The sequence below is a fragment of the Syngnathus typhle genome, linkage group LG13 (genome assembly GCF_033458585.1).
Source record: "Syngnathus typhle isolate RoL2023-S1 ecotype Sweden linkage group LG13, RoL_Styp_1.0, whole genome shotgun sequence".
NCBI lineage: Eukaryota > Metazoa > Chordata > Actinopteri > Syngnathiformes > Syngnathidae > Syngnathus > Syngnathus typhle.
Window position 1 is genome coordinate 10,835,407 of NC_083750.1, and position 26,810 is coordinate 10,862,216.

A 26,810-nucleotide genomic window follows, 5' to 3' on the forward strand; every position below is an offset into this window, starting at 1 on the left:
CTTTTCAGTTCTTTATATTTAGACAGAAGAAGAAGAAATGTCTTGCTAATGGTTGGTGATCCCAGTAACAGATAAAAAGACACGACGACATTCTCGAAGCTTTCATTTGGTTTTAAATGCCAGATGATCCGAACAGGCAGGTAAACTGCCCACCATTGTGGAGGTCATTCTTTTGCATCGTTGTGTCCGTGGCACAGAACCAGAGGTCAGGGGTCATCACAGGGGTGGGGGGGGCGTCACGGTCAAAAGGTTTATCACGCTCCGTGGGGTCTTGGAGCCATCACTCAGGCCCTGCGCTACTGTCCGGTTCGCCCCCCCCCCCCCCTTTTAATCCTTCCAAATGGCTCAGGCCGAGCATCTGACAGCAGCAAGAGAAACAAACTGTGGGGTGTGGAGCTCTAAGCCATCAGCTGGAGATTTCACTTTGAAAAGATTCCCTTTCACTGGCTGCCCTTTTCCAGCGTTTGCGCCAGCGTTTGCGAAGGCGTCCGGGCACCCGGGGCAGCTGCCCCCCTGACCTCGCCAGCGGTGGCTGCTTTATGTTGTTTGGGAAGGATGAGGAAGCTTTTTGACAGGTCAGGCGGGCAGGCGGAAGGACCTGGGCGAGCGAGGTCTTGGGCAAAGTCAGCCAGAGGAGCTAAAATTTCCCACATGGATTTGGCCCCAACTCATGTTGCATTTCCACTCATCTGAGGCCTGTCGTCTTCATGGAGACATGTGGAAAATGGTCCTTTTTGGCCCGGGGAAAATAGAGGCCATTCATGCAAAGTGGATTCCATCGAGCAGGCAGAAATGGCCTGATTTGCGTGTTTGTACAGCTGTGGCCGCCCATGAAATGACAGCGATCCTTTGGCCGCACCTCACTTGCGCTCCCGTTGACTTTACCTTTGGACGACTCGTAATTTGACCGAACATCTCAAGGGCTTAAGAAAAAATCAAATAAACAAGAACCCACACCAAAATGACGACATTGAATTCAAGTCATTCCCAAAAGACAAGGACTGCCATAAATATACAGATTTTTAGAGGTTCCATATAATTCCATTCTTTCTTATTGTGGTGTGTCCATAACAAAAAATATGCTAAAATAGATGTCGGAATGTGTTGAGAAAAGGTTCTAGCCACGATAGCTCCTTTTGGCCCATCCCTCAGGATGAAGTACCAACTGTCACTTTGTAGTATCAAGTGTGAAAGACCCGCGGGGGAGGGGAGGAGGGGGTGGACCTGCTTCGTAGGGAGCCTGTCAACTGATCCAGCAGCAAGGTGACGCTGGCGCCCTCCACCGGGACCGCCTTACTTCAGACTTTTCCTTGTTTTATTTTTCTGGGTAGGGCAGCGTTGCGTGCATGCCTGTCGGACCGAAGGGGGGGGGGGGGGGGGCGTCGAGCGGTATAATTGAGAGCACAGAGGGAGTTTCTGCACTCCATCTTATGATTTGAAGGTGAAGACAAGCGCCCTCGGGGGCCCCCTGTCAGGGCTTTTGGGCGCAGACTTCAATAAAAACACACAAAAAGAATTCCCCCACAAGGGCGCCTGGCTGAATTGCTGACGCCGATGTAAAAGATTCGACTTTTCTGTGAATCATTTAGTACGCCGTATAACGTGACAATGAAAGAGAAGCTCCCCAGCCCGTCCCGGCCGCCCTCTGTGAAGGAACATTTTCAGACACGTGGCGCCACGTGGATCAAGTTGAATCAAATTGGGACCAAATTCGGATCCAAATTGAAGTACAGATTTTCTTTTCACCCTGATTATCGTTTGTGAATTTGTCAGAGCGCTCTGATTCGACATCCCTGCGTGAACAATCGAAACTTGTTAGCGCCCGACATATAAATAGAGCGCACACAATCAAAATGGTGATTAAATTGAGAGCTGCAGTGTAAATCGGGCTCGCTCCTTGTTTTGCACGTCACCTTCCACCTCTCACTTTGCTTTCTCCCACCTCCACATGCCTGCTATAAAGAATGTCAGCTATCATCTGATTTGTGTGTGTGTGTGTGTGTTTGTGCTGGGACGAGGATGCGGCGGAAGCATCACACATGTGCATCAGCATCAGATATTTCTGTGAAAGTAACAGAAATATTTCAAGGTGTTGTCACGCGCTCACAGGTTCCAGCTGTTTGTGTGCGGCGCCGGTGGGACACCGCGCCTTCTCCCCGCTCACCTCCCTGCACTCCGATTGTTGTTGTTTTTTTTTCAAACTTATTTCTCTACTCAGTTTGTTACTTTTGTTACACTTAAGCATCTCAGGGTGGCGTTTTTTTTTTTTTTTGACAGAGAAGCTCTGCGTTGTGGTTAAAATTAGAGGAGCGTTCTGTCATCTCCTTGAAGCGCCGGGGAGTCTGTCAGTCAGCGCCGCCGTGCGTTTTAATCATCTCCGTCCCAGTTGGTGAGGCGCTGACGGTTGGAGCGAGGGTTCCCTCCCCTGGACAATAGCGGCGCGCTCCGCTCGCGTCGGCTCTGATGTGAGACGCAGCAGCCACCGGTTAAAGAAAAAGGCGAGACGCGACTTAATCCTGCGAGCGCAATTGGGGAATGGTGAATTTTCAACATGCATCACACGCGCGTTTGAAGGCGCCTTTTTTTTTTTTTTTGTGATCTTTCGATACACTTGACAAGCGCGAGGAGATTGGCAAGAAAATAGCAAGAATTTGTCACTTTTGTAAGGGAACAGAGCGGATACAAATCATCAAAACAGCCGACATCTTAGAGGCTTAATGACTGAGGTCTCCCCCCTTGCGAGCTGTAATAATAGTGCGTTGTAATTCCAAACCCCTTTTTAATGATACTCAAAGGGATAGAATAGACGTTTCTTTGTAGAGCAAAGTAGGTTATGTTTTCAATAATCTGGTGACGCCGGCATAGATATCACCGAGTCGGGCTGGAGTTTTCTTGAACCCCGAATGCACGCCGAGCCCAATCCTGAGCGCACTCCCTGCGGACCTCTCCAGAGATACTGCCTCTCAATTTCTGAGAGCTTCACCTGACAGTCTTAATGGACAAGTATTCTCTCCAGGAGAGCTCTTGCTGGAAATACCGCCGTGGGCCAGTCTGGCCTAAGTACTCCTTCCCTGCTCACCTCACCTAAAATGGTGTTTATGGCAGGGAAATTAAATGGCCGTGAACACAAAAGGAGGAGGAAGGGAAGGGGCTTTTTTTTTTCTGGAGATTTGAATCAAAATAGTATTTACTGCACGGTGTTTTGTTTTTGATGACCTTTTTTCACCACAGTGACAGTCAAATGTTTTCTTGTGTACTGTTAAGTGGTGTCCAAAGTGCAGCTCGGGGGCCATTGGCGGCCCGCCTGCCGTTTTTGTTAACCTCCACATAGGAAGGTCGAACAGGGATTGTCCCCCGAATCTAGAAAATCGAGATGCAAATCTTTCATCCTCTGTGCTGCGTTTGACATTTTGCCGTATTCCGATTGTGGCCTCGTGGCTAAACAAAATGGTCGAAGATTGTGCTTTATTTTATGAATTTATTAGCCCTCTAATTGTCTTTGGAGATTGTACATTATTATAATCTGTTGCCTCTGTTCACAAGAGCAACCACGTTGCCTAATTGAGCTTTAAGCAGAAAGAAATTGTTGCTACCAGTCCCCAAGTAATTAGTGCGGCTGCCTGCGTTTGTCCACCTAGCCGTTGCAGTCTGCATAAAAAAAACAAAAACAAAAAAAAAACACTTGAACTATCTCCATTCTTAAACCCACAGTGGATTTTAGTGCAATGAAATATATATGATGTATCTGGCGAGCTTTTGGTGTTGTTGTTGCAAAGTTAACTTGTATCTTACAAATCTGCACAGTAAATGCTGAAAAGATTTGAGCAAAAAAAAAAAAAAAAAAGTCTTTTCTGCCATTTCCCAATTCACGACTGCTGTTGAAGTACTCTCGAGTACACGTTTCACGCAGTAATACCGTCAGCTAATGGCTAACACATGCAAAGAATAACTCCACGTACGAGGTTGCGATTCGCCAGAAGCGTTTTTGCGGGTTCTTGATTGTGCCTTTTCTTCCCAGCGTGCGCCGTACACGGATATTGCAGCTCGCAGCCAGCGTGAACGTCCGCCATATGCAAGGTAGCGCGAGAAAGAGAGGGCCGCCTCTTTGCCACGCGAGTACCCGCTGTGTATTCAGAGCTCGCGGCACCAGCAGGGTGCGCCATTCCAATTTAGCCATCAGCCGCGGAAGTAGGGGGTAACCACGCGGGGGCTTCACGGGCGAAGCGCGAGATTACAAGTCAGGAGACTCCCGCGTGGAGGTGATGAGAACTCGGAGACCGCGGGGGCCTTGTGTGGGGAGTTTGGACTGTCGGGGGAGGGAAGACGGGGTCCGCTCCCCCCTAAAATCCACGGGCTCTCTGTTTTGAAGGAGAGAGCTGCCAAGCTGCACATCTGTTTGACACCAGACTCCGTGCTATGGCAGTCAGGGGCTGTCTGTCCTCCCTCTGTTTCGCTCGAAAAGAAAATCAGCGTAAATCAGCTTGAGTTGCCTGAAAAGGAGCGTGTTTGAATCCCACAAAGCTTTATTTGTACGGCGCATTTCAAACACAATATGCTTTGTATCGTTCAAGGTGTACAATGTCGCTCGGAATGAACTGCGGCTGTTTGATGATCGTTTGAAGGAGACCCATACAGTAGTGGAGTATTTCTGTAAGATGCCACACTACTCAGGCATGTTATTTATTGCGAAGCGGAACGTTTTGAGGTGGGCCGTAGCCTCCCTCACCAGAATGCGGCATTAGCCATGGCATTGTACAACGGTCTTGGCGCTTCCCTCAGACCCTGAGCTTGAGCGTCGGCCAAATCCATTGCGGCTCCTCCAGAGGCCTCCCAAGCCTGTCGGGGAGAAGGGACATTCCGTGCGGCATAAGTCATCCTCTCCACCCTGCCACGAGTTAATTCTATGCAGGTGTTTGCCGTTTTTTTTTTTTTTCGCCGCCGATCCCATGAAATTGTGACGGTACAGACAGAAGGAGAAAAGAAGGAAATGGAGCACTGGGGAGGAAGTGGCTGAATGTGCTGCGTGAAGCAAATGATTGCCCCCGTGTAGATTCATCAGTTCTCCCGGCTGGATTAAGGAAGGGCCTTTCTAATGAAGTTCGCCCCGTCAAAATGAAGGGACTAATTCTGATTTAGCTGAGGTAATGAACTTCTCCCTCACCGAGAGAGAGGAGCCGCGGCGTGGGGCGACGAGAGAGCGCCGCCTCGGCGCTGGGTGGGATCGGAGGGGAGGGCGGCGGGGCTCAGACAAGACAAGGAGAGAAACATGATGTGAGGAAGCAAGGTAGAGAAGAGAAGAAAAAAAAAATTATGCAAAACGCCTGTCTGGTATTTGCTGAGGTGTATTAAATTTCCAGTGCGGGCGCCTGTGTTATATAAAATTATGCAAATGTGTGGCGGCCCGCTGCGAATGGCAGCTTGCTGGTCCTGAGCATGCGTGGCTGGCCGCTACATGGAGCGCACTCAGTGGGACTCAGCTTTTCTATTAAGGAAAACCTCTAGACACCTGATGATGAATACTCTGCCGCCAAATGTTCCCTTCTTTTTTTCAGGCCAAAAATATGAGCGCTTTCCTAAATGACTTTGGAGATCCCGGAGTGGCGAGAGGGGGAAGGTGGTGATGGGGGGGGGGGGAGGGGGGTCCCTCTGCAGCAGGCTAGGGGAGTCAATTAAGGCAAGCACTGATAATTATAAGCCGGCAGAACGTAGGGGCTGGCTAATTGTACAGAGTTGCATGCGGCGAGCCCAGCCAAGGGGCCTGTGTGCAACGCTCCCCCTTCCCTCATCCTTTGTGCGGACCGACCACAGAGCCAGTGGAGCTGCATACCTCAGCCTGACAATGCTGCATTGAAGAGGCTCGTGAGAGGAGGAGGAGAAAAAAAAAAAGGAAAAAAAAAGACAGGCATGAGCCAGTAATTAACTTTTCACATTCAGAGACTCGCTTCGACTCACACCTCAATCTGAATCGTTTCTTTGGCTTTTTTCTTGCTTGCTTTGAGGATGCTAATAATGCGCTAGACCCGAGTTGGACTCAGGCTTGAGGGTGTTTACTCCTTCTAAAGAGCTGTGACAAATTGTAGCAAACGTGGGATGCCACCACGGTGTGGCCAGTTGGAAAGTAGTAACCTCTGCGTGTCTGAGGGCTTCAACGGGATTCCAATTCAGCATTGTGGAAATGCATCCATTCGGTTGGTTCGAAAGGAGGACGCCGTTTTTCATTTTGTCAAACGTCGAAAAACTGTTCCAGCGGTCTAAAACCTTTTGTCACATCCATTCAGGCGTTACCCGTGGTTTTGTCGACAGCGGAGAAGTGTCATCTTTGGCTCGTTGGCGGAAACGCTGCGGGCCGGCGAACGCGGGCTGATCTTAGCAGGAGCTCCGCTCTGCTCTGATTAGCACCTCCGCCGCCGCCGCATCAGAGCTGACATTCTCCGAGAGACGTGTTACCCCAGAATTCTTTGCTCTCGCTGTGTGAGGGTGTCTCCACCCCTGGCGTGTCAACCCCCCCCCCTCCCCCCCGGAGAACACGGCATCAAGCATGCAATGAACCCGGGGCCCTGACATGAGGGCTTTGGTAGTTGGCTTCGCTTCCACTTTTCCTTCTTTTACATGCCCACTTCCCCACCGGCAAAACACAGCGGAGCTTCCACTTTAGCTTTATTCAGTCGCTTTGATTTTCTTTTCTATTTGTCTGATACATCCATTCACTGATCGAACGATGGAGGGGGGGCTTCAAGGTACCTCGATTTAATCTCCTCCTTTCATTGCCGTATTTTGCACATGCTTTCTCGAAGCATGCAGGCAGGAAATACATATCAGCCGCGTTCCCCGCCGGCACCGGTTCTCCAATCAGCTTTGGTCCGGAGGGGTTCGCATCCCTTGGCGCCACCACCCACCATCTTTCCTTTCTCCCTTCTGCCCCCACCTTAATGGGCTCGCGACGACTTCAGAAATGAGTTTGTTTCCACGAGCGGTGTTTCTACCTCAGGAGAGCGCATCGCACGGAGGTGGAGTCAATTTGTATTCACCCATAATTCCCTGGGCCTTAATCACTCTGATTTTCCCCCCATTATCTGTTAATGGATAGTTCCCGCCGAGAGAAGAGAGAAGTAAACCCACCTACTGTTTACAGGCCTGGAGCTTCCATCCAATTCCGCGGAGGCTGGCGCAGACTGCAGAAAATCCGGCGAAACTCAAATCTTACTCACGGAGAACTCTTATATCAGACGGGAAATTACGAGACAGATGGTAGGCCGGAAAGTAAACGAGCTAAAGGTGAAATTGCTCATAAACAGGACGGCGGGGAAAGGTTTGCTCTTTGAAAGGCTGCGCGCGAATCTCATTGACCTGTTTTGTTCGATTAGACCTCTTTTAATTTCTAGGGTGCCCTCAAAACAACCCACTGCTGCCTACTAAATATTCCCAATTTTCTCCCTCCCTTGTTTACTCATTACTTTGGGCAAAAGAGTGCCTTGATTGATGTCCTTAATATCATTCGGGGGAGCTGCATCGGCCGCACAAGCTTCGGAGAACAACACGGCGGCCATTAGCATAAATCCATCTTGACTCCCGACAAATGCTTCTAGTCGTTCTGAAAATAAAACACTCAGCGGATGCGGCACAAACTGTTTGGGAGGGCGGTATTTGATCATGTTTACGTGGATCGGAAATAACAAATGCAACCGTGACGGCTCGAGTTTTTGATTTGGGCTGTTTTGGTTAGCGTAATTGTTGTGCTTTGAGCATTTTGCTCAGGCTTTTACGATGAGCGCCTTAGGATTCCATTTTGGTTCTTCAGGTTGGGTTTTTGTCCCGGTTTTAAGGTTAGAATCTGGGTTATTGTTTAATGTGTTGGCTTGTTAACAATTCTACATGAGCATTGGAGTTCAGTCCGAACGAGCTGGCCTGATGATGTTGGAAGCATATGAGAGTCTTTCATTAATTGCCCTGCCTGTACTTAATTATTAACTGGAACATCTTCAGTTACTTTCGTCTTCTTCACTGGCTGTCAGTTGATCCGCTCCCAAGCAAAATGAAGACGAGCGGATTGAAGACTTCCAGAATTGACCAGGCAGCGACTCCTGTCCTGTTACATCAAGGATTTACTAAAGCATGCCAGCCCGAGAGCGGCGAGCGCCGGCTCCCCAAACAACCTTCAACGGCGCATGAACTTCAGCCAGGATGGAAAAAAGAAATAAAGACGGTTCTTCTCCCACTTGTGGTGCCACCGCATGGGAGGGATATTAGCCGTTTGTGTTTTAAGGAGCTGTGAAATACATAAAGCATCAGCCCCGGGAAGACGAAGCCCTGTGGATATGCAGATGGGCTTACTTTTCTGGTGTCAGACGCTTAGAGGCCCGGGAGAAGTCGGCATCTGAAGGATTTTGCGAGCAGTGCACTCGGGGACACACGGCCATGGATGCTGCCGTTCCTCCCCCAGATATCTCACAAGGGAGGAACAGGAAGTGACTTCAGCCTAATCAGAGAGAAGAAGAAGATGTGGTTAATCTAGTTAGCTTGCTCCTCCGACTGTCGCTCAGGCTCAGTGCACGGGTATTCCAAACATATTCGCCGGTTGTCATGTTTCACTTCGCCGGGAAAAAAAGACAGCACCCAACTGTTTGTTTATTTCTTTTACAGAACTCAATTGACCCTTTTTTAAAAATGGAACGGCCCGCGGTAACGCTACTTCGTCCACTGTTGGATTTGAAACACAACACTTGCATTCTTGCAACTTTGCCTCCATGCACCTGCTCCCAAACACACACACACGTCCACGGGTCAGTCGGGCAGGTGCGGAGGTTTCTGCATAATGAAGCAGGGCAGCAGGTCCGACGGGAGCGCGTCGTGCGCCGGCCGGGGTCAAGCGAGGGGCTGCGCATATGGCGGCAGCATAGATGAGTGAACCCTGCAGCACGCTTGACCTCCGCGTACTCCCCAACACACACGCACGAGCCGAGTGAATGATGATCAAAGAGGGCAGACGTGCTCGTGCTGACTGGCTGGCTGGATGGATAAACTCTTCCCTCCTCTTCCTCCTCCTCCTCTTCGGCTGCTCCACTCAGAACTATATTTAGGCTGCGCTAGCTCATCTGTCAAATGCGCGGGCTGCGGCAAACAACACTGTGATCAGCCTAACCTCGGTGTCGCTGCGTTAAACCCTGAACAACCTGCTAGCTTGTCATGTCAAGCGGCATCGTTCATGTGTCCTTAAGCGGAAGCGAGGTCGAGTAACTCCAACACGTGCTTTCCTCCCATTTTGCTCGATAGAATTGATTTTCATGCACTTTGCATCCAATTCTTCCGGTACGTCAGGAACGTGGACGAAGCCTAAAGAAGCATCCCTGGTGCATCCATCCTCCCCGTAGCGAACGCTGACCAGCGGGAGTTTAATGGAGAAGCCGTCTGGCCCCCGTGGCAGACATTATGGGCTTTTTATTGACATGCTGGAGATGGGTCGTTCCGCACAAGGCTGACTCGGCGAGATTTTCCGAGCTGGGAAACGAATGTGTGGAGTTTGTCTAAATGATTTAAGCCAAGTGGCAAATTGATCTATTCCGATGTGGTGAAGCGGGGAGGAGAAATGGAGCGGGCATCTGCGCTTTTCCGACCTGAGGTGTCGTACAAGGGGTGATGAGATGAGTTTTGCTGCCGTGAATGACTTCAATCAACCATTTCGAAGTGATCTTCTGCTGAATATTGAAAATGATTTGCTACTATGACTGCTTCTTTAAGCCACTCATGAGTGCTTTGTTGTCTTGCAGAGGAGGGCTTGAACCACGAATGCAAACTCTGCAGTCAGTCGTTCGACTCGCCGGCCAAGCTTCAATGCCATCTGATCGAGCACAGCTTCGAGGGGATGGGCGGAACCTTCAAGTGTCCTGTCTGCTTCACAGGTGTGTGTGTGTGTGTTGCTCTTTTCGACGCAAGTCAGATATTTCCGCTCAACTTTGCATCTTCAAGCCAAATGAGTTGGGAAAGGTCAAAGCAGGTGCTTGGACTAAAGCAGGGAGAACTTCTTCTGCATGCGCTTCCTTATTTAGTCCAAATGGCTTCCGCTATCGGGGGGCCTCGGGAAGTGTCAGGAGGGGAGAGGGGGAGGACGACATCACGAGGCGAGCGGAGGTGGTGTTTGTGGGGGAGGGAGGGGGGGGGGGGGTCATGTGCTAATTGTGGATGGCAGTGGCGCTGATAGCTGTAATGATCTCATCTGTCTCTGCGCGTGGAGGTGGAAGGAGCTCGCTCCTCTCGAGAGGAGAGCGCCCTCCTTCAGTGTCAACAGGGTTAACTATCTCCATAATGAAATCTGCAAAGTCGTTAACTTGGGCTCTTCACTGTTATTTCTCCGCCTCAGCTCTTTAGTCTTCTTTTGCACTTTGGAAGTTCTCAGCTCATTTCCTTCCCTTTCGCCCAGCACACTTGATACGTCAATTAAAACCATTAGCTGGCTTTTTTTTTTTTTTTCTTCTCATCAAGGTTATTATAGTGAAGCAAAACTAACAGTAAAATGGCATTTTATTCAAACGAAGCATTTTGGATGAATAAAGAGTAATCAAAACTCACTGAAATGAAAGAGCAAAATAAAAAATGGAAAAAAGTAGTCCCAAAGCATAATAAGCCTGCTCCTCTGCCATTCCATCTCTCTTTTTAGCTGCAGCCTATTGATATAGGCCTCTCTCTCCCGTCCCGGCTGATTTAATATACACAGCATGCCTCCTCTGAGCATTCATTTTCCTCCACCAGCTTTGACGGACAGGTAGTCACCCTGCTCTCCCTCCGCGTCCGTATTGATCACGGTGCACCAAGGGGTGGGGGGATTGAGGAAGGGGGGGACCCTCAAGACAGTAGTCACAGAGTAGACAGACGAGTTAAAGCCATTGCGGAAAAGCCGATGATGATGCTAGGCTGTAACTTTCTGTCCGTCGGAACTTTAAAGGTGGAATTATGTCAAAGTTTGTACATGAAGGTGGAATTAAAATACAGAAAAATGTTGGTCCATTGTTAAATAAACCAACAGGCGAGATTTATTTCTATTCTGGACCACAAACAGGGAAAACATCTCCTGCTGTGGAGGGAGCCTTCAAATTTGCGACCCGTTGACTTCAGCTGACATTTTTCATTTGAAATGCTTTTCCAGGCATTTAGTCTCACCGTTCTTGCTTTGTCATGTTTGCATTATTGTTTATGTTTGATCTCGGATGTTCCGTAAACTCTCAGCTGCCGTGAAAGCGCTCGATAAATAAAGTACAGTTGAGAAGCTTCGTGCGACGTGGTGGGCGGTCCAATCGTTCATTGACACACGTGTCTATCACCACCACAGGGGACAAAAAGAGGACAAATCTGGCCCCAAAAAAGTGACTGGCGGGAAAGTGCGAGTCAAAGTAAGTCATAGACAAACTAGAGGAGAAAAGGAGACCAAAAAAAAAAAAATACAAAAAACTCGGGAGGAGGCTGAGAAGGTTGCAACCGGCAAGTTTGGATGTGAGATGAAAGTGTGGAAGAGGGGGAGGAGATGTGGGGGGAGAGGAAGGGTAAATGGAGAGAGAGGTCCACAAGCCCCTGGATGATGAGAGGCAGGCTGACTCTCCCAGGACACATTTGACAGGTTTCAGAAGTGGGGGAGCCTGCAGCTAGAAGTGTCTGCTTGCACCCTTAGGAGCCGCAGCAAGGAAGCAAGGCAGCAAGGCAGCAAGGAAGCAAGGCAGGCCTGCTGTGGATATTGTGATTGGGAATATGCACTTAAAACAAACAAAATACAAGAAACTCTGCCTGATGAAAGTAGCACACACGGAACCTGGAGCTTGATAAAAGTACGAAAGCTACGAGCTTGTCACAAATTCCCAAAATTAAAAAACGATGTGACTGTTAGATAGCATTACATTTCATTCGCCTTCCCTCATTGGCTAAGAGAAGTCACATGGCCTGAGAGTGTGACTTTGCTCGCCATTAGTGAGCTTCCATGTGCCTGCTTGCATCGCCATTAAAGTTGTAGCGATTGTCTCTTGACTTGTTTGGCTGCAGAACATCCTCCGCATTCGTGATTAAGCGGCGGCAACCAAAACACATAGCTTAGAGGAATAAATAAATGAAAAGCAGGGAGAAAAGTGGGCGATTGTTAACTTTGTTTGCCTCTCTGCTCAAACAACTTAGTATTGGTGCAACGCAGCCTGCAGAGAGTGCCAAAATAGAGATGAGCCGGGGCCTGTCGAACAGGACATGTCTGCCATGGGTGGCCCCTGAGAGCCAATCAGAGGGCTTAATATCCCCCACAGCGAGGAGACCTCGGGCCCCCGCATCCCCGTCAGCCTCGACACTCTCGACGGCCTGCCGACTCCACTAAAAGTTGCTTTCCTCTTAGCGGTAGCTATCCTCTTTGGTTGCGCTTGTCCAAACCACAACCTAGCGGAGGCAGGCTTTTAGCTACTTTCATATTTTTCAAGCAAATGTTTTCCCAGTTACTTTTAAACACATTTGTGTCCGGTATTGCGAGTCGACGTGGTGAAGCGTCTGCCTCTGGTCATCGCCGTTGTGTTCAGCGTTTGAAGGCCCCCCCGCATCTCGGATCCATTTTTATTTTCGCTGTATCGACTTGTTCCTGTGCTAGCCAAAGACATAATGAGGGCTTCCTGCCGTCGCCCTGACCTGCTGCTCTTTAGCATATGCACGCAAAAACACGCCGCTAATAATAAAGAATCAGGTTGTTGTCGTTAGCGCTCAGACAAAAGATGCTTTCTGCACCAGCCACCTGTTAGTAAAGAAATGAATGTACCCTTATTTATTATATTTCATTCAATAACCTTCTCAATATCCGATGTCATTTCTGTGAGTTTCTATTTGTGGTTAGAGTGCATTATTCTGTTTGGACAACTTCATGTCACATCACCTTGCCCCCCCCCCAACACACACATACACACACACGCATGCCCCATGCCCGAGCACCTTCCTCCATCTCCGCGTGGCTCCACATTGCATTTATTAGAAGCAAAGTTATTTTGAGCTGTAAGAAATTCAAATGAAGGCCCCTGCATGGTAACTTCTTTCCCTTTGAGATCGGACGGCCGTCGTTAAAGCACAGGGGTCCGGGATAACAAACGACGCGTTTGAAGTGTTCCTCGGAGGACGTTGAAACACACCCACGCGTTGAAGGCACAGCAGCTCAACACCTACACCGCCGCCACCGCCATCCCCCTTGGCTCTGCCAATGTGGACTCTGGCTTCATTAAAGCGCAAATATATATCTATATATGTGTTTAAAGTGCCAGTGTGTTGATATGGTGGCGGCATGAATAAGTAGCGCATGAATATTTATATTGTCAATATAATTAGCCATGTTGACTAATGGAGGCCATGTTTTGCACTTGAAGCTATGCCAATTTTGCCGCTTGTTTATTTTCCGCCTTGTTGTTCCCACCGCGGTGCTAAATAAGGAGCCTTATTATTCCCGACACACAATATGCATTTGGGAACGCCCATGCTGTGGATTTGACCGTTGCTGATAACATCTCAATTGTTACATTTTTTTTTTCTTTCTCAATTATATCACATAACAAGGTTGTTGTAACGACAATGCAGCGCTCGTTTGTTTGTAATTAAGTCGTTTTCCTTGCCGTTTGACATCGTCTCTTCAATTTTCATTCAGGCAAATGCAATTATGATGCCGCCTTTGTTGGAGGAATGCTTGCAGCGAGGTCCCCCCTGCATGCCTTTTGTTCGCCACGCTTTGTGCAGGCCAACGATTCATTCTAATCTTACAAGATTACGGTCCTAAAAAAAAAACTTTGAGCCAAACACTGGGACTATTATAAAAAAATATATATATATATTTATTAAAAAATTATAAAAATTATTTGAGCCAAACACTGGGACTATTATAAAAAAAAAGAGATAGATAGATAGATAGATAGATAGATAGATAGATAGATAGATAGATAGATAGATAGATAGATAGATAGATAGATAGATAGATAGATAGATAGATAGATAGATAGATAGATAGATAGATAGATAGATAGATAGATAGATAGATAGATAGATAGATAGATAGATAGATAGATAGATAGATAGATAGATAGATAGATAGATAGATAGATAGATAGATAGATAGATAGATAGATAGATAGATAGATAGATAGATAGATAGATAGATAGATAGATAGATAGATAGATAGATAGATAGATAGATAGATAGATGATGGAATATTTTCTTATCCTTGTTTCCACCGTACGCTCTAAACAGACAATAAATTCACGAGCACGTGTCGTGAAGTTTATCACTGCTAACCTATCAATTGTTATTTTCCAATGAAACCTCTTAACAGTTGTAATATCGTGTCCATTGTTTGTCATTCCCTCTTTCACCTTGCCATTTGACATGTCCTCTCGTCATTGCATTTATTTCCATCCAGGCAGCGAGAATTAGACCGGCTCCCATTTGCACGAGCGGAGTCGTCGTTTTAGAACATGAGATGCACGCCGATAGCATCATCTTAATTCTTCTTCTTCTTCTTCCGTCCACAGTGTTTGTGCAGGCCAATAAGCTTCAGCAGCACATCTTCTCCGCTCACGGCCAAGAGGATAAGATCTACGACTGTTCGCAGTGTCCTCAGAAGTTCTTCTTCCAAACGGAATTACAGGTATCCGCTCCCTAACGTGGCAAGGAATTACTTCAGACCGTCGGAAAACTCATTTGTGATTCCCAGATACGATTTGATTTGCTTATTAGACCGGCGGAGCAGTAAAATATCTGGAATGAAGGGATTAGCCCAATGCTCCTTTTTGAAGCTGTAATTACGCGCGGCGCAGAGGCAAAAAAAAAAAAAAAACACGGATGGCGCGAGTCAAAACGGCTGCATCTCCACATCCAATCGCAGAGGAGGCCTCGTGGCTAAATAGGAGTGTTTTCCTCCAGGGGGCGGCGGGGCGGATACATATCTGCCCTTCAACAAAGTTACTAGTTGGACTTGTGAACTCGTAGCGTTGGAGAGATAATCCGTTTTCTGGCAATCTTTTTTCCCCTTCTTTTATCCTCAGGGAGTGTGAGCAAAAATGAAACATTCCTTATTATTTCATTACACTGGTGGTGTGTGCGTGCGTGTTTGGGGGATTCTCCATAGTGCACATGGCATCATTTTTTATTAGCGTTTGAAGATGAATCATTAAAACCTTACTCCATAAAGCACCTTGTTCTGCTCTAATCACTGGCGTTTTCCCTTAATTTGCCAGCGAGGGTAAAAAGAAACAAATGAGGTGCTCGTCTCCAAACGCGCTTTCCTGAATGCGCGATGAGCAGGTAGCCAGAAGAAGAGCTTGTCTGCACGCCACGCAGTGAGTCTGCCAGGAGGAAGGTGAATGGGATCATTATCTGGCACTCATTGAAATTCTGTAAACATGAATTAAACAAACAGGGATTGTGGATTATTTAGCACAATAAGTCATGCTTCAACTATATTATTTCCTCCAGCCAATGTCAGGGATTTATTTTGGTGCCCAGTAAATTGCCGCTTGCGCCGTTGTGGGAGTGAGCGCAGCCGGTTTGTTAGCCCGCTCATCATATTGCGAGCGGTCTATGGACTTGATCAAAGTAAAAATCAGGAAGTGGACCTGCCTATGCTGATGAAAAGCAATTTTCCTCCCATGAACTCGGATGGTTCGACATGCCCCGTGTCCCCGAGGTGCTGTTCCACGTATGATAACACGCTTTTACACTTTGTGTTAGGAGATGAGAGCACAACATGACAGACCTGTGGCACTTTGTTGTGAAAGCAGGAAGGAACTAGGGGGGAGGGCAAAGACGATCATTATAGTCTACCTGTGCTCCGGAGCCTTCCAAGTGAGTTGATCACAAACAGCACGTATAGAATAACACAATGGTTGCTGTGCATTATAACCCAATAGTTTATAGTAAGTCTAATAGAGCCCTAAAAGTATTTTTTAACTCTATGCTTTTATTTTGAAGGTGCAACCTTTTACAATAAAAGTTGTAGTATCACAAAACAAAACACCACTTTTATGACTGTATGGCTTTGATTTGACTTTCAGTGAGACCAACTTACTCTTTGGCCCACAATAAATGCTTGCAAGTTGCGAGTTGCACGTCTCCCTGACACACGCTGCTCCTTTGTCAGTCCGTGTGAAGTCGGACTGTCTTCCAGCAGCGGCGCCAGACGTGGAAGCTCCCGGTGTTTGCTGTCTTGCACTTTTTTCCCTGACACTTTGGCTCCTCGGCCGTAGGGGTCAAGGGGGCGGCCGGCACGTAGTGCCGCCGCGGCAGGTAAAGGCGAACGGGAAGGATATTTTATTAATCTGGAACAGACCAAAGGCTGTGACAGGTATCCAGCGTGCGGCGCCTCGCAGCCTCTCCCCCCCCACCTCCCCCACTCTGGTGAACTCTACCCTGCGAGGGGGCTAGCCAATTTTCACCAGCCTGTCGAGATGGATGATGGGAGTGCATCCGTCTAATCAGCCCTCCGAGGACCCCCCGCCAGGCGGCCCCCCTCCGACTGGTCAGATTGACTGACTCCTGGGCCACTGTGCCCCGGAATCCACATTCCAAAGGAGAATCATCTCCTTCCCTTCACAGACAAAACAATACAAGTCAGATAGATGCAGGCCGCGGCTCTCCAGAGGCCAGCCCCCTGCACCCCCCTTCCTCCTCACGCCATTAAAATATAGAGTAAAGTCGAGATATTTCACGAGGTGCTGATGGGGAGGGCAAGCGCTCGCCGACCCTCATGGAGACACATCTAGGCTTGTCTTTTCAGTTCAAGAAACTCTCCTTCTCCTACCAGCCTGAAAAAAAGTCCCTCCCTCGGGTGGTTGCGAAAGCCACACTGCTACGCGAGACCCGATAACAAACTTCCTCCGCCATCCCGTTCGGCCCCGATTAATTAGGCGGATTCATTAACTGATGGACGCGCGCTATTAGCCGCAGCTTAAATCTGACATCTCGGAGAGAGTGCGGCGAGTCGCTTTAAGAAGAAGCCCTCAAGTTTGGATTCCGCAGCGATGCGGCAGAGGGAAGCCACGTCTCGGTCCTGATTCTGGACTGGCTCAAATTTGCCTTTCAATGTAGTTGTAAATTAATAATAATTAATGTAGTCCTCAAAATGCCATATACAAGTCGAACCCTCACAAGAATGAATTTGTACTTTGTAGTTTGTTACTGGTTGTGTTCAGCGTTTGTTGCGTTCACTACAGTAAAAACAAGGAGAAAATCGCGAATAGTTCTTCTACTTGTTCTTTGTATTTTCCGACAGTCTGGAGGCACCACGCTGCCTCCCACAGGTCAGTCTTGGTACGACGGCAATCATTCTGCTGGCCTAAAAGCACTTGACCTACATTTACAACCTCAATTGGCCCTCAATGACATCAGCAGATTTCCTTTGGTTGGTCAGCGCAAAATTTCTTCCACACAACTTTGACTAGCGAGCGGCACACAGATAATCAATCAATTCATCAAATTGTAGACTTTTTACATCAAAAATGGTGGGTGGCTGCATGGCTTCCTGCTAACCACATACCTTAATTGGAGTATCTTCCAAAAGGATTCCTTTGTAGACAATGGGCGCCATCCTTAATGAGTGACGAGGGCTCATCTGCATCGCCTTCTGCTCAAATGAGAGTCTCCTCTCCCCGCGTGATGCCAGTGATTGCCACGCTGTGACCAATTCCGGCGTTTTAATTAAGCGTATTTATTGGCTTGGCGGTCACCGGGTCAGTGTAAACAGCCATGTGGCGTCCATCCAGCGCCGAAATTAAGAAAATGGACAGTCAGGAAAGAAACATGTCAGGGAAATAAAGCCATAATTTGATTTTTTTTTCTCAATTGAATTGAATGCACTGTTGTTTAATATACATAATTCCTTCCGAATTTGAAACACCCCGAATGCCCCGCATCCCAAAGGTAAACCAAAGCTCTCCTTGTTTGTCCCTAAGCGTCTTTCAAACGGCCCGTTTCTGGAAAGATCTTGATCGTGACAGCTCTTCACGCCTTTGAAAGTTGCGTATGTATTTTCCCCCCCCTTTCATATGACAACTTGTTTTCGTCTTTGTCACCTCGGGTGCTTCGGATTCTGTCACCGTTTCAAAATGCTACAAGCCCAACAACGATGAATGAGAAGGGGGGAAAACGGCAGCTTGTGAGGAGCCGTCATTAATATTTAAGCTTATTTCTAATTACCTACACAAGTGTAGCGGCGTTACTGTAATGGGGGACGTAAACAGTCTCAGATGGTGAGTGATGTTGTCACCATTGTGGCGCTCTTGTTGTGAAGGTGCATCAGAATTAGACAGCATGACAGACCTCGCCATCCTGGGAGGATTTTCTCCCACTCGCATGTGTGTGTGTGTTTGTCTTTGTGGCGGTCTCTCCCAGGGTCTGCTATGTGCACGCAAGCACGTTGTCCGCGGGGAGACGTGACAAAAAACTCCCAGAAGCCTTTGAGCTCTTTTCCTTCCCTGTGTTGCGCCACCAGGGAAAGTTAAATCCAAACAAAGAAGAGATGCTCGCTCGGCGCGCTGCGCCCCGATCCGTCGACGCGTCTCTTACGCAAACATGTCGTCTTTACTTTCCGCCGTGACTGTGAGAAATCAACAACGTGTCGGCGCTTCTCAGGAAAATCCGCGTACCTCGGAACGTACTACCCCGGATTCTCGAAGTAGTCTCCCAATTGTTCCCTCCTGAATTCCAACAGCGGTTTCCGGTTGCCAAAAGTGTCGTCGAACGAATGACGCCCATCGTGGGTCACTTAAAAGCTCTGATTGGCTTCCCAAAATAAAATCGAGCAGATGAGCTCTACGAACTTCTACGTGGATCGATCCGGAAGGTGCGTGCGTTCAGCTTTGGCGTCACATCTCAGACTCAAGTGGTTAAATGCGAGAGTAATTGTGGTTTTGGTTTCTGGGAGTGACATGCGGAACCCCATGGACCTTGTCTCCTTCCCAGTGACAGGCAGAAATCCTCCCCCCTCGCTCTGTCTAATTAGGGGATGTTGCCCAGGGCTCATGTCCCAGGAAGACCCATCCCCCTCCCAAGATGGCTCCCCTAAGAAAGCCTTTAATTGGCTTCTTTAGTCATAGTCTTCATTTTGGCTGGAAAGGCATCTGTGTGTGCAAGTGTGTGCGTGTGTGTGTTGCCATCACCTCCAAATACACTCTGTATGGCTCTCTTGTGTTTCCTCTTTTCTTCTTTTCCTTCCCCTCGCCGGCCCTCTGGCTGACGCTTCCCCTCGCCCGTCTCCCACCTTCCCCTCACTTAATGAGGCCCCATAATAACACAGCAGTTGTGCACTTGTTTTGCTACCTCAGTCAAACAGCGGGATCGCTGCACGGCCCGATTCCAGCGCCGTTCGATTGTCTGCTACGACAGGCTAATGACTATCATTCACAACAACAAAGCCCCCCCCCCCAAAAAAAAAACAGTGGTCCGTCGTCCCCGGTTACACCTCAGAAACGTTTGCCGCCATTTTGAGCTTGAGTATTTGGTGGGAATATGAAGGCGCGGAGATCGCCGCTTGTTTGTCGGCCGTTACTGTACCGCCACGACTCCCCCGGGTAGCTCTCCTCAAACAAGACAGTCTGTTGCCAGGGAAACCAGGCGGGTTTGTGGCACAACGCGGGTGTTTTGGGCGGGTCATCCCTCCCCGCGGCCCGATAAGTGATGACTGTGGAGAATGCCAACTGCTCAATTATTTATTTATTTATTTATTTATTTGATTGTGCTCGTCGTCGGGCTAAGTTGGCCGGCGCTAAGCCTGGCCTGAGGTCAAAGACGGGGAAGGTTTACCGTGGGGAACGCTCAGCTCGCTCGCAGTCGATACTGGACTGAGTTCAACGCACCATTAAAGATGGAGCCTGGATGCAACGCCCTCGCCTTTTGTTTTGAACACAGCACAAGTCGAACTTTTGCGCGTCATCCAAAATGCAGTGCGGGGCGATTGAGTCAAACTTTATTCAACTTTACTTAGAACACAATACAACTTTATTTACACAGCGCATTTTCAAAGAGCAGCGGCCGTTCGAAATCCTTTTTTGCGTGAACTCTGCTTCCTTAACCGCTCGCTAAAGCTCGGCTTGAAAGCTACATGCTGAAAACAACAGGCAAGAGGCCGCTTTGCAGGTATTAACACGATACCAATCAAACATCTTTCGAGCCGCGATTAAGCCCGACATCTTCCCTCTCTGTGATGTGCTACGATAAGAGCTCGTGTCTAATGCGGCTCGCCCGGATGAAAGCCAAGAGACAAGTCCGTCCGCTCTTTCCTCTGCGGCGCTGACGCAAGCCGCTCACCTCGCTTGCCTCAGCGGAGAACGGCCGCTCTCGGCGGAGGCCCGCCATCTAAAGAGTGATCCTAAATCAACTCCCCATCCGGCTGCTTCCCTCCAACTTCTCCTTCCAGCCGCTGCCTTCAACTCAGAACGAGGCGTTGCACCTGTTTGCATGCTGGAGGGTGTTCTGCCTCCTCCTTTTCTTCTTGCCCTGGAGGAGGTTGCTGTGGGGTGATGAAATCACATGAAAGAGGGCTTGAACAGCAGCACCCAGGGAACGGAGAAGAAGAAGAAGGCACTGCCCATCTTGATATAGTGGAGAAGCACATCAGTGATAGAAGATAAATCTAATTTAGTTGCGATGGCCGTTTTATTTTTTGCACAAGCTTCCAGGGTGGAGGAGGGGATTAAGGTTTGGGGGGAACGGCCGAGCTTCCGGGGGAATAGGACGCCATCCAAGAATGGCGTTGAGACGAGCGCTAAAAGGCTTAATGGAGGCCATCTAATCCTAAATTGCAGTCATTCTGGTGTGACACCATTAGTGACATCCGACTTGCCGCCTGGACCTTTTTTTGCTCCATTCCTGTTCCACGTCTAATTTGCTTCAACTAGCGTTGAGCCCGCACTGTGATTTAAGTCGAAAAAAAAGAATTGCGGGTAGGTCCGCTCCCCTTTTTCCACTGTTGCCGGGTAAATGAGGCAGTGGGTAGCAGCAGATGACTATATTAATTGATTAATAGATCATATATTAGCTAAGAGGTGCAAATTAAATAGAATTCAGCTCAATGTGTCAAATATGGCCGTTTAGATTTCATGAAAACTTTTCTAAATTCCTACATGGACCATGAATGAACTGTAAGCAGAAATCTCAAAGGTTAAGTCGGGCTAGCTACCGTGCGCTATGACGACCTACTTCGAAATAAAAACTCACTAGGGCTCTTGCTATGGCACGCCGTAAAAAGTCCCGCTACACTCGAGGCTAAAATACGACTGCGTAGCGGCCGACCGAAAGCACCGAGCTCACAGGGAAAAAAAGTCGACGTTAACTCTCCGTCACTCACAGTCGGGACTCTGCGGAGTTTAGCGTCCGCCGAGATGACGCTATCGGTTTCATTTTCAATCTTTCAACAGCACCCTTCATCTTTCCCCCCCATTTCCCTTTAGTCTGCATGGTTGCCACTGAAGTCGTTTAACACCGTCCTTGAGAAAGCCCTCAGTGAGGGGAACTAGTGGCGTGTCTAAGGGAAAGGTAGGGATGCAGTGTGTGTGTGTGTGTGTGTGTGTCTCAGACAAAGCTGGGACATACTGTGATGGCGGTGGAAGGGGGTAGGAGCCGTTCCCCAGAGGGGTTATTTTCCCCTCTAATAGCTGTTACGAGCCCTACATTATATCCAAGGATCCTTTGGGCTCCACGCACACACATGCCCGCCGAGGTGCTCGCACAAATTTTCTGTCTGTTTCCCTCTCGCCACACAGAGGCACTGACACACACACACACACATCGAGTCTCGCCGCTTTGCTCTCTCCGTGTCAATATCCTGCCATTTGAAGTCACGTACTGCGGGGGCCTTCGGGAGCAGTCGAGGAGTCGGGCTGACGGGTAATGCGCCGCATTCATTAATAAGGTTGCCGCGTTCCTGTCCCTCCTCAGCAACACCAAGGATGTCTTCACCGGAGGGGAGCGAGAGAGGGAGGGAGGCAAGGAAAGGAAAGGAAAGGCGGAAAGGGGGCTGGGTTTGTAGCACCGGCCCATGGGGACTTTCCTCCCAGACTCACTTAGAGGAGCTTTATTTCTGCAAGAAGGCAAGCCGAGAAGCCTGTCCGGGGCCTTCTCTATTTAAGGAAAAGAGGGAGGGGAGGGGCGAGCCCTACGGGAGGGTCACTCTCCCTGCTCCCCCGTCAAACTGCTTATTACCCCACCTGTCGGGGAGTAATCGCCGCAGCTGAAGGGAAAGCCGTGGAGGCGTTTAAACGCTTCATCCGGAGGCAGACGGAAGGGTAACGAGGGAGGCGAGCGACGCGATGGGGGTTAATAGTCGCCCACCGCTGATGCCCGAGAGACGGTGCGGAAGGGGGACCACGCACAATACCACCAAAATAATCACACCTTCTTGTGGTTATCAAATACAAATATTAGGGGGCTTTCTGAATCCCATTTTCAGGTGCCTCAATATGCCCAAAATAAGAAAGATGGGAATACTCGACAGATGGCTGATGCAAAATTTTTTTTGCACGACATCAAAGTTCGATCTTATTGTCACGCCGCCGTGAAAATGAGGCTGCGAGGGTCCCGTCATGGATTATTATTGTTAGCAATGAATAGAAGTATTATTTTGTTGGTATTCGCTGTGCTATATTCCAACAACTCGGTGTAGCTCATTTTATTAGGTACACCTCATTGAAGAGAAGAAAAAAAATCATGCCTTAGCGTTAGCACTGATAAGAATGCTCCATTTTGTTGGCCAACGTCAGAAAATAAAACACGCAGGCATCGTCACTTATGAAATATCTCTCAGCACATTGCCTGGTCCATGTGATTATTTGCGTCCAATAATGATGAGCCCACTCTTGCGCTGGCGTGTGACAGGTGCGTCTAAGTCCGTGCCAGTCGACAGGAGTCCGAGGCCGTGTTTTAAAGTGAGCGCGGCAAGTGGGGCATGTAGTTTGCATTAAAGGGATTAGCAGTCACTTCAAAAGATGACCTGGATTCCGCCCACCAGGGACACCAGTTACACCCCCCTCCCGGTCCACGCTCCCTTTAAAAAAACCTGGCACAGCTGCCCCGCGACAACCACGCGTCGGTGTGTCTTCATCAACGTGGATGAAACAACAAAAAGTCGACACGGTCCCTTTTGCAGCATTACATATGTACAAAAAAAAGTCACCGGCCGCTTTGATAATCCTTTTTTTTTTTTTCGTAGTGCATACATTGATTCGATGGCAGCGCGAGATAAATAAACAAGACTCCAAGGGACGGTATTCCGTCCGGTGTGCCAGTGCCTCGTTATGGATTTGTTTCCATGGCCACAGTCTTTGATTGGGATGTAATATTTTTTCAGCATGGAGAAGGTGGGGGTTATCTATCTGTCAGAGGTGTTGTGCTTTGGTGTCAGAAGCGGGTTTTAGCGCGCTGCATCCAGAGGGTATCGATTTGAGAGCGTGCACGTCTGACTCAGGTGCAAGTTAATTGGAATGGGGATAATGAAAGCCTGATGGGATGATGTTGAAATGTCAAGAATCAAATCAAAGCATGGTGTGTACCTTCAGACCAGGATGTGGACAAAAAGAACATTTTTGTTTATATATCGGTCTGTGGGCAGCCCAAGTCAGACATACATCTGAATCAAGGATTTTGAAAAGGGAGCAAAATTCTCAAATTGGTCCGGACTCCGGATACATCTCCACCCCTGTTTAATGGTGTGAAGAAACGGCAAGACCATTATTAAGCGTGTTTCTTTGTGTGTCCCCGCAGAACCACACGTTGACTCAGCACAGCAGCTAACCCGGCCCGGACGAGCACCGCCGACGACCAAACGGGAGACGTGACGCGGAGAATACAGCCCGAGCGCCAATTATGGCCAGTGCAACGTCCCGCTCGCTGTCTCGCTTAAAGGATTCAGCGGCGTGGCGAGGCGGCCGTGCCGCTGCGAAGAAGGAAAAAAAGAAAACATAGCACGAAAATAAAGACGTGAGCGGGAGGGGGGAGGTCACAAAATGACATTGCCCATTGTTTACTTTCAAAATGTGCTTGTACATAGCCCTCTTTCATGTGTTGCTTCACTTCAGCTATATTGCAATCTTATACAGTATTCGCCAATGTACAGTTTAACATGTTTGTCTGTAAAAACAACGAAAAAAAATGTCAATCAGCTTCAGTCGGTTTTAAAAAGAAGAAAAGAAGCTTCGGCCGCTCCGCATTCCGCCTCAATCAAGAGGATGAGGAGAGGACGGTATCGTCTTCAGAAGCAAAGCGGGACATTATGCTGACATATGCAAATGTGGCCACTCGCATTTGTGGAAGGTGAGGTCCCCGTGGTCCTGGTGGGCTGCTGAACAGAGGCGTGAAAGAAATTCCCACGTGGCTCCGAGAGCAAGGGGATGGGAAGTCTCCAGCCCGCTGATTCAACCTGTACATTTCTACTCTTGATGTTTACTGCTCATTGAAGCCTGGAGATGACTGGATTTGTTTTTTTTTTATGTTTTGTTATCTCTACGTTTTTGCTCGACAAGGGCGCAAGAATCAATTGGAATTCTATGGTTTGACAAGAAATACAGTTTTATTACCGTATTAGGGATGTACTCGACTTAGTCCCTGGCTCTCCTGGAGAGTGGCCGACATCATTGCTCCCTTTTCGTCTTCTTTGCAGTGTTCCGTTGCCCTCCGCTCCAGCCGGAAGCCGCCGTGGCAACACACTTTAAAAACAACAACATTCGGTTGTGTAAATGTTTTGCATTCATTGAACCTGAGATGCACTTTTGTATGAAACTTTAATGTTTTGACATTTTGACTTGAGAATCGTTCGTACGCCGTTTACAGGATATGTCCGGCTAAAACTCCCCGCGGCAAGAGGACACTTATTGCCAATGTTACTCAAAAGTATTGTACAAATATGGAGCTCTGTATTTCAGCAGAGCTATTTTTTTGTGTTGCACATGTGATGGAAATATTAAAAAGTATGAGGAAAATGCTGTCTTTGTTTATTTCCATAATTGAAATAATTATATGAACAGGATGTATGCCTAGTCAGTAGTATTTATTATTTTTTATTTATTTATGTATTTGATGCCCAGTGTTGGCTTTGACAACACCGTTTAAATGTCAATTTCTTGTGTTATGTGTAACCAATCAGATTTCAGTCAGTAAATCTGACGTCCTACTTTTCCGTCCTCTGATTAGTTCAGAGCCATATCCTCTGATTGGTTGAGCTTAGGATGCGCACCAGAGATTGGTTCAGAGGAGAACATGACAAAGTGCATTTTCAAGGCGCCCTTTTCAAGAAAATGTGAACTTCAAGAGTGGAGGTCAAGCAACACAGTTGTTTCAACCCACTAATTGAGTTTTGGAGCATTTTCAGAGCAATATGCAAAGATAGATAACACAGACAGGTCAGGCAGAAGCAAAGAAAGGAGGTCTGCTCTGCTGCATCGGTTTTTAGTGAGTAGCATTTATTTATTTCAAGTTCTGTTGATAAATGTTGATTGTGAGCTGCTATATTGTAGTGTGGGATTTTAGAATTGTTTGGATGTGATGCAATGGAAGATAAAGGTATTGTTTCCTGCCTTAGTAGCAGTAACCCACAAACTGCAGTTCTACCCTAGTTGGAATCACAATTATCAACATTTTGTAAAATTAATAACCCTTAAACAACTGAGCCTTATTGACTGTCATAAAAGTGTAAAGTTTGCTACAGCTCTTGAGTTACTTCTCATTAGATGTGGCACTAAAATCCTTGAACTCATTTTTTTCCCTGGATAAGGTGCAAACACTCGCACTGGCGTCCAATAATTAGTCCCATGAGATACATTAGTGAAAAGGGACACAAATGCCTTCCTATTTGAACATTATTTTTGACAATTTGGGCCCCTCAAGGTTGCTCTCCATGAATGTAGTCTATAAATGTGTGTACTGGCAATTAACCTATCAGACAAGACCTATGACAGCATGAACACAATCATCAAAAATAACCATTTTTTTCCCCCCCCTGATATTAAAGTGCTTTATATTTGCCAGTGGCTCCCTTGTGGCTCAGGCTAACGAACATCTGAGCTTCTTGAGGGAGGTCGGCGTTATTAATGACTCCATTACCCATCACCCTGTGCGGTCGCAGTACACACACACAAAACTACACACACACCCTCGCTTTAGGTCTATTTAGGGAGCCGCCAGCACTACAGGAGACCGAGAAAAGGATTCACAGAACGGGATGAAACCGACAGCACCTGTCCGTCACCTCTGATGATTCATCAGCGCTGATATTACAACGTTTCGTCAAGCTTTCGCTTTAGTTTTTCAACACATGTTGGTTCTGAGGCTCCACTGACAAATGATGCTTATCTGTAGAAAACCTGCACGTACGTTTGACATAAAGTTGCCATTGCAAACATTTGAATTGGAGAATTAAAAACAAAATCGAATTGTTCATCCCTAATAACAATTTTAATCTAATTTCATTTGCATTTTTATCTTGTACTGTTAGGGTTTTGTTGCTATTCTTATTGGAAAAACACATCCTAAGTGTCTTCTATCGAGAGCTTGAACACCCCTCAATCAAAATCCAAGATGGTTGGTTCCAAGTTGATGAAGCGCCTTTCTGAAAGCAAGCCACGCCATCCATTTAACAACTTTGCTAGCATGTCCGTGTGCCAAACACTTTTAATAAGCTTCAAGGGCATTCGATCGGGTCCAGAACTTTGCTTTGCCAAAGACGGACCGGCCCATATCATCCATTACATTAAATTGGGTGGCGGCCTCCAGCTCATATTTATGATTTAATTAAATTCACTTGTGAGGCGTTTCAGAACCACTGTGGCCTCTCTCTTAATGC

The 26,810-nt window shown here is 47.7% G+C and overlaps 1 protein-coding gene across 3 annotated transcripts in view; it reads left to right on the forward strand.

The window, feature by feature from the left end:
- The window catches only part of LOC133165380 (zinc finger protein 521), a 72,465-nt gene extending 47,514 nt beyond the window's left edge, over positions 1-24,951 (forward strand). For all 3 annotated transcript variants that reach the window (XM_061294996.1, XM_061294994.1, XM_061294995.1), the window contains 3 exons: positions 9,765-9,896; positions 14,518-14,633; positions 23,738-24,951. In XM_061294996.1, the coding sequence (XP_061150980.1) occupies positions 9,765-9,896; positions 14,518-14,633; positions 23,738-23,767 (278 nt within the window). In that variant the 3' untranslated portion in view covers positions 23,768-24,951. The remainder of the gene's footprint in view (positions 1-9,764; positions 9,897-14,517; positions 14,634-23,737) is intronic.
- Positions 24,952-26,810: the final 1,859 nt, after the last annotated feature.